The following is a 12183-nucleotide window of genomic DNA, read 5'->3' as shown; positions in this document are numbered from 1 at the left end:
ACCCCTAGGGCACAATTTGTGTCATGCATACACCAGCTTTTTAATTTGTTTTTGAGTCCGATGGATGAAAAATCAAGACCTTGTTTTGCCTTTCTGGGAAAATGGACTGATAGAGACACTAAATTGAAAAAAATGTATTATGTGATGCAGTATTTCTAACAGTCTCAATGAATCATTGTGTTATGGCTATATATTTTCCTTTTGTTTTGTAATTAGTCACTTAGCAATAATTAGGGGCTGGAATGTTATAGCCATCCTTTTCTTTAATATTATCATGTAACCTGTGAGTTGTCATATTTGTGTTTATCATTATTGTTAGATATTAAAATGAAGTATTGGTTCGATTGATTGATTACCTGGGTGTGATTTTGCTTTGAGAGGTCGTATAGTTACCTGAGTATGGCAGCTAGTAAGTCAGTCTGGCAAAGTCACTGTCAGGTGACACTGTGGTTTCATGCAATTTTGATTTCTTCATAGTACACTTAATGCTAGTTTTATGTTACTTAAGTCATTCTTTTCCTTAAGTATTAAATTTAATTGGAATTTTGGAACCAGTTTGATTCACTTCTGAAAGCTTCTTTGTTTTGGTTGGAGTGTGTTTAAAACACCACAGTCTAAAACCCAGCGGCATCACCACCCTCAGATGCCGTGACATCACCCATCACTTAAATTGGAGCTGTGTTAAGGAGGGATCTTTTTGTGGCCAGTATGCAGTTACAGTAAGCAATAATTCTTTCAATGCAAAAAAGAGCATGCATGTTTTGTTTTTAAGACAGACTTGGAAGACGTGCACCTACCTTTTAAGCATTGTTTGCTTTGTAAATTGAAAAAGTGATGCTTCAGTACTACAACCTTGTATTCAACAGTCTGAAACAGTTTATTAGAAATGTATACTTAAACTCCCACAGCATAAAACAAACGCAAAAGTGTTCCAACATCTGTTGAATCAAATACACAAGCTGCCAAAGCAAAGTTCTAGTGTATCTGATTAACAAACAGTTAGAACCTGTATTGGTTAAACTATTTGGGAAACTCTTGGTAGACTATACAGGCTTTCTGCCCTCGCCTCAGTACGCACATGGAAGAAAATTAATCTTTGTACCTGCTACAATGTGCAATGTTTTGTACACATAGAGAAACAAACTCACCTTAGCAAAGGTATGATTATATGCAAAGATTGTACCACTCCACTTCCATAATCTCAACACAAGCTGCAAGTTGCACAAGCATATCTGTTTATTTTAAATGCTGAAGTATGTTTAAAAAAATGAAGTTATTGTTAAATATTTGCAGATGTTGGCATACATCAGAAAACTTATTTCAAGCGGAACTCCTGCTTTTTAAATTAACAAACAAAATAAGTGCATTTTACAATACAAACATTAAAAGGGGAAAATCTGTCATTAAAAAAATCTACTTTTTTGGAAAATAGGCATTTTGAGTGTGTTTTTTTCTGTCATTAGAAATCACAATGTTCAATACATAACCTGACATTGCAAAAAAACAGAGAGAGAGAAGGTGTAAGACATCAGAACATCCCATTACAGTCGTTTAAGTCAATGAACAATAACATTTTCATTTGAACAGAATTGTCCATGCAGAACAGAACAGCAAAGCACAGCACTGTATGTCGCTATGGATCTCTGTGCATGTCTGTATCTAACAGTCACTCACTTTCCCTCCCTTGAGGGGTTTCACTTTGGAAACTGCGTAGAGATGAGATCTCTTCCCAACATGGCTGCCAACTCATGTCTCGTCTCTCTCTTCAACCAACTTTATAACTCACTTTGTTTACTACTGAGGTGGCATCCATGTTGATCTACTCAAGGTCAGGCAATTCTAGAAGACAGACAAAATTAAAAATGCAATTACACTTTAATTCAATAGTTCACCTATTAATAGTAATTACATAAAAACTACAGCACAAAAAGCATTTACAGGTAGTTTATTAGAAACTAAATTAAAGTGAAGACACCTCAACTAAGGGTCCTACAGGTTTTTTGGATCTAGTGCAGCCATATCCAAACTAATACTTAAACAAACCCACTGTGATTTTATGGCAAAAGTTAACCATCTCTTATTTAACGCTTACAGAAAAAACTCCTGCTGGAGGTAGGGCAGTGGCATTCACTTTTGCTCAAGAGGTAGAAAACCTCCATCTACCACAATGCTTTGAGTGGAACCGGACCAAAAAACACTTCTGCAGGTGGATGACATCTTGCTTACTTTTCTGTTTTGACATAGACAATATAATGGAAGGCCGAATTACAGCTACTATGCACTATGCCCTAATATGTTTCTGAACTCATTTGAGGTGAGAAATGGCCAAATGGTAACAGAATCTTGTTTATATTTGATCAGCACTAACTACGTTTACCTTCTGATCTGAGTTTCAGAGAGAGGGTTGTGGCTGTCTCCCCCATCTGCTTCTATAATCACTGTGTTTATGGTGGTGGGCATATGAAAATGTGGGAGCAAAATCCATATTTTCAGCAGCAGCCTTAAAGCCAGCAAAAACCTGTTTCACATCATCTGGTGGATATGAGCTCGTAGATGAAAGATCTGGCTACTGATATACGGAGCGGAGTTTACCATACAAAGTTATAAATCTCAGTGTTTCCCAAACATTTTTTTATTTGTGGCGGCCTGCCACAACATCAGCCGCCTCATAGATTTTATTTTTTTATTTTTTAAAATGGGTAAAATCTCATTTCATTGTTGTGCTGCGTACAATGCGTGGATTTGCTCAGCCTCTTCACTCCTCTGTTTAGAGTGAGAGCTCCAAACCGTTGACAGTTGGTGAGAGCCCTAAGATTTAGTTACTACTGATTAAAAATTACCTGACAGCTAGTTTAGAATACTACTTACTTTCATCGTCGCTGTCTCCATGTTCATGCTGCAAAACAAAGTAACAACAATAAGACATTTCTTCATACTCTGCTTTACCTGATAAAATCCCTACAATCAAAACACCAGTCATTGTAATAAAGAATATGAAGCATATAAAAGTATGTTCTTAAAAATAAACATACCTCTTCTCCTGTGACATCTAAATCAGGTAGATCATCCCCTCCCATGCTGTTCATCATCTAGATAAATGCACAGGAGGCAACAATCAAGATGTTAGCAGTACATCTGGACACACTCTAGTTACAATGTATGTTTATTATACTTACCTCTGAGAATTTGTCAAAACTAGACAAGTCCTCATCCGAGTCATTCTCCCAGTCTTTCCAATTACTGAAGTCCACACCCAGCCAGTTGCACTAAGAGAAGATAGACTTAAATGTTTTACTAAAGCAATATTTTACTTGTAATCAGTTTATTAGAGCTGTGTTTGTAATGATGATATTTACATAGCCGTTTAGCTAGGTGGTGTATAATCATCAGAATTAAGAGTGTTAATACTTTTAATCATACTTAACAGGACTAGGCAGTCAAATCAAACTTGATTTATATGTATCTTAACTAAATTAGTTTAAACTGACAGCACCTTGTTTGCAACAAGTCTGTACCTGGACTTCAATATGATTAATATCTGAGGATTGAAAAGTTTTTTTTTCAAATTGAAAGGTACCTTTGTCTTGTCTTTGGTAAGTCGTGGCCATGATTTGCCAGCCTCTGCTTTTCGTAAACAACACAACACAGATCTGCCAGTTCGTCTGTGTTTGGATTCCTGTGTGGAACAAAGAGTTTGATGAAGGCTTTGAAGGAATAAAGAACATGGTAAAAATGCAACTATGTCTGCAGGTGACAAACATACTTTGGGGTCAATCTCTTCGAAAAGTTCCACTGTGTTCTGTTGTTTGATATTATCTGATCCACTGACACAGCTGTAAGGTGAACAGAAAAGGGACAATTATATTTCCTTTACTGCCAACAATTTGTGTTGTCATCACTTAACATAGATCAAGGCCCTGATTTCAAAAAGCATCTTAAGGCTCATACTTTAAAAAAAAAAAAAAGATTCTTGGGGATTTAAAAAACACTCAAGAATATAACCATATAAAGTAATATAAATGCAACTTACCAGAAGTCAACTTTGAACTTGTCAAAATTTACTTTCACATCTTTACTGTCCTCCACAAAGAACTCTACAAAAACAGTGTCCCGTCTGTCATACCACTTAGCTGTTGCAGGCTGCCTAATGACAAAGAGTAGAAAAAGGGAAAACGTGACAATACATTCTAGCATTATCTATGCATCATTCCAGTCTGACATGATAATTATTTAAGAACAAAGAGAGTTCAGCTCTTTAACATTAGCTGGACATGTAATTTTCATGACCAGGGGCTCATCATCCTTCTCTGGTGGCCCACGTGTACATGCAGTATACGAGGTCACGTTGGAAACATGTTGACAAAAACGTCACTCATTCATTCCAGCATCCAGCCTGAGAGCTTCAAATGTTCTTCATCTCTTTACCAAAAAGCAAAAACTGTTTCTCCCCCGAGAACAAATTAACAATAAGCCATTGAATCAAAAAGGTGCACCTGCTAACATTACATGATAGATAGTGCACATGCATCAGAACAATAAACACATTATAATAGTGGGAGGGAGTGGGGTTATGCTAACGCTTAACTGAACTACATGGATCTTTGGATGTGAACAGTAAGAAGAACAATATTTGTGGATAAGGGTAATTTGTGTTGCTGACAAGCGTCTGTAAGTTGGCGTTAGCTTACGTTAGCTCCAGTGAAATCTACTGAGCTAATCATGACACCACGCTTTTCGGTGCCAACCTTACCCTTCTGTTGCATGACATTAGCACGCTAGCCAACGATAGCAGAGCTAATGCAAGGAAATTAGATAAACTATAGTTTATCATCTTCTGGGTCATGATGGTGATAAATTACACTAGGCTGTGGGAAAGTTAGCTGTCGGTGGATTTCAGTCTTGACAGCCGTGCATGACTGCTCCACTGAGGCTAACTCGTGTGCTTAACGTTAGCTCCGTTAGCTAATGTTAGCTCGTTGATCCTCCAGACTATGAAGACATGTAGCTGGTTAGCTACGACCGTTAACGGGTACATAGTGAACTCAAGACTTACATCTCCACTCTTTTAGCAATTAAACTCCCTCGTCGGACCACGATATAGATAATAGTGCTATCTAGCTGTGGTGCCCGGCAAAACTGATGCTGAAACCTAAACAGTTAACTCCAGCGTTCAGGACAGATGCGTTGGTGTTTTTTCAAACATCGCGTGTTTTCCTTCCCGTGACGTACCGTTTCACCCGCGTGCTACGGGCGTGTGCACAAGTACTTACTGGGCGAAGCCATCGGAGACAGTTCTAGAACGAGTCAGTGTTCCAGAGCAGCACGAGAGCTCCACCACCTGTTCGGCTCCAAAATAGGCAATGGCAGAGGGTGACTAACTGATAGTTATATTAATGCTGCCATTACTGTATACTGAATTATGATTCTAAGTTGCAGGTGTTCGAGTCCTTCCAGCTTTGTTGTGTGGGAACAAATGTTTAGATCCCTTAGGCTAAAATAGTGAAAATATCACACTTAGAAAAACTGAAAACAAAAGCCTTGCATTGATTATGTTTTATAACGTGTTTGTACCATAGTATTCTTGGCAAAATGCTATATCAAATTATTAAAGTAGGCCCCTCAGTGCAGAAAATGGTTCTTGTGTGCGTTAGCAGGACTACTAGCTTGCATGAGGCCATGGATAATAAAGTTTCATTTACATGGTCAGAGTGAATTGAATTTATTTGACAGGAACTGTGTGAAACTGATATGTTGCACAAAAGGTTTATAGTTATTGCTAATTTTCGACTCTTGTCCCTAGTTGAGCCTTTACATACAGACCTACAACGTTATTAAAATACAGAGTTTTAAACACCATAATACACTATAAACACTGGAGCCACAATAAATGACATATACCACAATACATATACTACAGTACATATAACAAAATACATACAACATTGTGATGTTTAGTGGAGGACTAATTAAATTAAATTATAAGCTTTATCTATTTTTTACTGAATGTTATAGCAATACAATGCATCATATGTTTTCATGTAAAATATTAATTAGCTGTATGGTATCTACAGTTGTCAAAAAATGTTCAAAAGTAGGCTTTAATACTTACCTGAATTTAGTTAAGTATAAAGTGGCATGACATACAAAGCAAACTACAACTACCTCAAATTAAACTTTTATGTGCCCTTGCCTGTGGATATAGTTAAGTGTGCATTCAGAACATACAGCTAGCTTGTGATGACAGAGGTGTGTTGCATGCTAGGATGAGTTAGTTGAAGAGGCTTGGTTGGTTTGTTGACCACCCACCTGATGTCCCTGTGAACTTGCCTGCACTCTTAAACTCACACAAGTTCATTTTGATACCACATTCCTTTAGTTAATAAGGCAGATAAAGGGACATAATTTAGGAGACATTTCTCACATCAAAGGAGTTGCCAAAAGAGGAACCAGTTACAGGACTTGTAAAGCAATAAAGCGGTCCCTGGCATTCAGATGAAGTCATCTACTAAGTCAGTTAGGCCAGCCATAATCTCTATAAATGGATTCTGCATATGTATGCATACAAGATTTTGGATTTCTGGTTTGTGTTATGCTTTCCGTTTGTAATACACGTAGGGTAGTATTGGCCAATCATGTCTGAATAGCAGATTAACAGTTCGTGTGGAGAGGCAGAAAGCATTGGCTGAAGTTCCTTCTTCGAAAAGTTATCTTAAAATTATCTGCATTCATTTTTATTTCATTTCATATACTTCAAACAAGGGCATTGTACAGTAGATTATATGCATTGCACTAGATATAGCACAATGCTAATTTTCACCTGTTGTCCCTGGGTGTGGATAAACTACACTTAAAACACAAAAAAATGATAATTTCACTACACATTCATTAATAAAGATATAAAATGACAATTCTACATAACATTACACACCTTTAGGACAGCCCAGTGTTTATCTGCCTATAGAGATTAGGCAAAATGACCGGCACACGGAGGGTGAAGTCTTGGTCCGATATCCACTGGACACACATGATTAGCTTGAAATAAGGGGCCTTGCACCCTAGAGGCTTTATGGGCATCAGACAATGACTGATAGGTTCCAAGATTGGGCCATGCACTGTAGTTTAACCTGAGCAGAAACTGTGGATATAAGGCTGGGTCACGCCACAGAGTATCTGCTCCTTGCTTGGATGAGAGTTAAAAGAAGCTTAAAGATGAATAAGGTCAGGGCTAGAGAATGTTTCCATTGCAAGATCCTCCAATGTGACTAAGACTATGAAATAAGTAAGTCAAACAGGTTCATATGGTGACGTGAGTATCAACAGATCACCATTCCTCCCTAAAAAGATGCTACTGATGTAGAAAATATACTTTGATCGCATCATGAGCACAGCAGAAGACTGAGTGCAATTCTGTATTTGGAGATGATGAAAAAACAACAGGACTTTGGCTTGTGGTTAATTTCTTAACAGAGATGAGCACAGATGCAGTGGTGGAAGCCAATGCACCTCCCTTAACAGCTTGCATCTCAGCCTGCTTATTAACAGATGCCTCTTTAGTATCACTCTCAGCCATGATATCAGAGTGAAGCTTAGCTATATCAGTTTAGGTCCCCCATAGAAGTAGAGGCTGTAATGCTGGTGTTTGACTTCTAGTGGTTTTCTTAGTGAGCCAAAGCAAAGAAAGAAATTGTTAGGTGACTTAAAAGCTAGAGTAGCTTCAAGCAGAGACATGAGAGAAGATAGGCTGAATGAGAGTGTCACCCATATGAAGCTTGGCAGCTGTCGATAGAGCAAGTGAACAAGAGTGTGAAAGCAGGGAAAGAGAGAGCAGCTGGGACAGAATAACAATGCAGCTTATGAATGTGTGGGACATGAGTAGTGATGTCAGAGAGGATGGGATGAAAAAATAATAGGTGTTTGACTCAGGTAGGAGGGGCACATGATGCAGTACAGAGTAGGGTTTAGTAGATGGGAGTGGGTTACTGGTGGCAAATAATCTGTCTGTCTTCCCAGCTTTGACCACCTTTTGCCAGACATGTGCCCCTAAAGGACTAGAAATGAAGCCAAAATCTTGGCAGGTCTTATGGGGGACACTAGGGATGGACACGTTGGAGATGAGAAACTGGAGGTAGCTGACAGACGGGAGTTTTTGTTGGCCACAGGGAGGACCATAGTTAGTAACACAACCAGTAGGGCTGAGTATCAGTACTGGAGACCTTTATTGTGTCCACCAAAATAACCCAGTACAAAGTAGTATTCAGAATTCTCCAGTCAAACTATATCTGCATTCGATCTTTTTTGTACTCAGATCTAGAAAAAAATGACTAGCCTATTTGTCTACTTTCACTGGCAGCCAATTACTGCAAGCATTCTTCGATTTAATGCAATGGGTGATTGGCCCACTACAACAGCAGTTACAACCAATAAATCCTAATATTGGGAAGTCTAGCACAAGGTGCTGAGACGCCACCAAAATGCCCAAAAGTATGGCTATACTACAGGCATGTAGTGTCTAGTGGCATTTTATGCGAATGAATGCTTCCATTCACATGGTGGGCATCGACTAAAAATATATATTTTTTTTTTTTTAAAAAAAAAAAAGGTTTAAAATGACGGACTCTATTGATAACAGTGAATGAGTGAAGGCTAGTGTCAGCTATGGATATGATAGAACAGTGTTTCTCAACCTTATTCATGTCAATGACCCCTAAATTGATACACATAGGTCACAGACCTCCTTTGATAATATTTTGTTTCAGGGACTTCCATCTAAAAAAAAAAGATGTGGGTTGCTAGATATGATTCAGACCAAAATTCTTGGAATATACCATGGAGGAAGTGAAACTTATGATCAGATTAGTCATTCTTCTGACTCTTAGTATAGTATATTTTTTGGGAGAACCCATGGAACTCCCATAAGGACCCTTGGGGGTCCCTGAATTCCTAGTTGAGAAATACTGTTATAGAACCTCTGACAAAGAAAAGCAAACTAGCACCATCAATTTCTAAACCTAATTAGTTTCAGTAATTCAACATTCAAAAGTTTAACATTATCTGACTCATAATGTAACATTCTTCCAGATATAAGTGTTCAGTAATTGTGTTATTACCCTCAAAAGATTCCACCTACACCTTAAAGCCACTGAAGAGACTAGCTTTACAATGAACTAGTCTCATGAATTAGTCATCATTAAAGAAAAGAAAGACATCAGTGAAACCTGAATTTCCTCCAGGAGCTCTTTGCAGCTACAATGTGATTTGAATGGGGAATTAACAATAGCTTGATGTGCTGTTGTCTTTTCTAGCAGTCACTCTGGCAGATAATAAGCCATAATTCGGATGCATATTTGTGATCTTAAAACCTAATTTCCTTCCTCAGTGTGGTCCAGCTGACAAAAGTTTCCCCACGGGCCTGATTGTAATGATGCCATTTATAGAGTTTGTCAAACGTTCTGTTGAAACTCTGGCTGTGGTAAAGAAACTGTGTCTATGGCTTCAGATAAAATAACTGTTAACAAAGGGGAAGATTTGATTTTACTTTGCACTGCACGGCAATACACATAATGAGTACATAATTTGTGCGCAATTTGTGTCTAAGAAGGTTTTGCTCACATGCTAGTATTCATTGTAAATTCAGTAAGGTGTCATTTGAACTGTACTTGGAAGAACAGTTAAGTATGACAAACTAAAAACATAAAATAATTACTAACAAATTACATTGTCATGATATGGAAACCCAAGGTTTTTTAATATGACTTAGCAATTCTTTATTTTTTTACAAGGTTTCATGTGTGACACCTTTCCTTTCAATAGCAAAGAGACAAGAAAGTGATGATGTCAGTGAGACACAAATCCTGTAGTTGCTCCACATACAGTGTATAATAGAAAACCCCCTAGGACACTACAGAATGACCACAGTCACAGGGGGGCTTATTGGAACATGACTACATGTTCTGATTCACAGCTGGATGTTCTACATTTATGTAACACACATTTGACGTCATATCTTAAAAAAGAATTCAGGGAGCCTACACAGTCAGCCACTAATTCGGTTTCAATGGACTGTCTCCAAAAAGTGTCAAATGGTGATGCATCCTGTGCTTTGATCTTTAGGGAGGTTTGGGGAAGTATTTGTCTGTGCATGAAGATAGTGACTTTATTCTCCAACATCAACAGAATAGCACATGTAAAATAGGCTTTAGGGTGGATTTTTCCTGTGTATGGGTACAAGTAAAGAGATTAGTATAGTAACATTTGAATGTCTAGTGCTGTCAGGAAAAAATAAGGTGAAAGCTATAATAATGTCAAATTAACTCAGATGACAATACATTTGATTTAAATATTATAATTTAGCTAATGAGTTGGACCAACTAATAAGTTTAGCTAAATATCAGGTTTTATTACATTGAAATAAAGAAACAATGTAATGAAAACATGAAATGTGTTTTGGGGAAATGTTGTGAAATATAGTGTGTGATGCTGCTGGCCTTAAGCTCCTCCAGCAGAGTGATCCAACATCTACGGGTCTTGACAGCCAGGGCCAACTGTCACCTCCTGAATCTTACCAAAAACCAAAATAGAATGGGAGACAGATTGTTGCGCGATTTCACTGAAAGCCTCACTGGTACATTTTGTACTAGCTGCAGACTGAGAGGGATTCCCAAATTTTCTAATGCCCTTGTGCCAGTAATGTTTTTAAGTGAAAGAGGAAAAACTCATCAACCCTCTTTACTTCTTTTTCTATAAAAGCATAAAACAAGAATAACAAGAAATCACTGAATTCTACAGCATTAATTATGGGGTACTCATTACAGAAGTTTATATCAATCAGGCTGAGGAAATTATTTGAGTTTTTACTACCAATCATTTGTAGGCGTTGACACATATTCAAGTCAGTTTGGAGATATGTGTAGCATTATATCAGTAGACCTGTGAATCAGGTCTAGGCATAGAACATGTGTTCTATCAGATGAGCTGACTCAGCTGTAAAGCCATGCATTAAGTGAAAAGCGGTGGGATAAAGACTGTGTAGGGACAATCCCTGTTTTTCCTTTATGTTATATGGACAGCCCACCCAAATGGATTTGCTCCCACTCTGAATTATTATTACTTTAGTCGTGCTTATGTCTATATTATGTGCAGTTAAAAGTATGTGCTGAAACCGAGTACACATGCTGATTGATTGAAAAATCATCTGAAATTACTTCTTAATTAGGAGTAAATTTGTGAATACAATTGTTATGCAGCTATCTGTCTATCATGAGATTTCATAGCTGAGAGCACCAAAACAGCAACAACAACACCAACCGGGAATGCAAAACAATTGAAAATAACAGCATATTGCTGTCCAATAATTGATTGATCAGTTTGAGTAATTTATGATGAAAAAAGTAAAAATGATCTGATTCCAGTTTCTTAATTGTCAATATTTTCTGGTTTCTTTACTCCTTTAGGACAGTTAACTGAATATTTTTTGTGTAATACACAAGACATTGGAGGATTTCATCTAAGACTTTGGAAAACACGGACATTTTTCATAACTAGAGAAAAAAATCAGCAGATTAGTTTAAAATGAAATTATTTGTTATTTGCAGCGCTACACTAGTTTGGTGTCAGTCGTGTAAGTTCAGGAGTAATTGTCATTGGGAATGATGTTTTATAGACTCAGTTATTAATGTAATACTTAATTATTCAAAGACTATATATATATATATACATATATTGTAATCTCTATTGGCAGAGCTACACTAGTATGGCATCAGTCTTGTAAGTTCAAAGAGTAATTGGAATTGGGAATGGTATTTTATAGACTCAGTTATTGGTTAAACTGTGATAAAAAAAAAATAAATAATCTCCTCAGTAATAAGACGAGACTTTACACACACACACACACACACACACACACACACACACACACACACACATACAGCAAATATATATATTTTGCAGTCAATAATTCAGTGCGGTGTACCCTGAGAGACAGCTTCATTTGCATTATAAGTGAATGAGTGGGTATTCCCTCGATGGCGCGTAGGTTGGACTCTTGTGTGCACTTCGCATGTATTGAACGTTGACGTTGAGTTATCATTAAAGCTGTTAATCACGACAAAAAGTATGATTCACTCCCAGCATGAAAAAAACAAAACACAGACCACCATTTGTCAGCCAATCGTGTGAGCTCAGTGA

The 12183-nt window shown here is 37.5% G+C and overlaps 1 protein-coding gene across 1 annotated transcript; it reads right to left on the bottom strand.

Annotated features, from left to right (window-relative positions):
• Positions 1-853: 853 nt before the first annotated feature.
• On the bottom strand, positions 854-6355 carry ptges3a (prostaglandin E synthase 3a (cytosolic)). The gene is made up of 9 exons (XM_088081486.1): positions 6307-6355; positions 5230-5269; positions 4031-4144; positions 3764-3833; positions 3578-3676; positions 3177-3266; positions 3033-3089; positions 2869-2896; positions 854-1839 (listed from the first exon to the last, which is right to left on the bottom strand). Exons 1-9 carry the CDS (start codon positions 6353-6355, stop codon positions 1820-1822), a joined length of 567 nt encoding a protein of 188 aa, XP_087937612.1. The 3' UTR covers positions 854-1819.
• Between the last annotated feature and the right edge of the window lie 5828 nt (positions 6356-12183).

This window comes from Plectropomus leopardus, chromosome 9, assembly GCF_026936395.1.
Source record: "Plectropomus leopardus strain MGB_pleo_1.0 chromosome 9, ASM2693639v1, whole genome shotgun sequence".
NCBI lineage: Eukaryota > Metazoa > Chordata > Actinopteri > Perciformes > Serranidae > Plectropomus > Plectropomus leopardus.
Note: the sequence above shows the minus strand (reverse complement) of the source record. Positions and strands in the feature narration are given on the sequence as shown.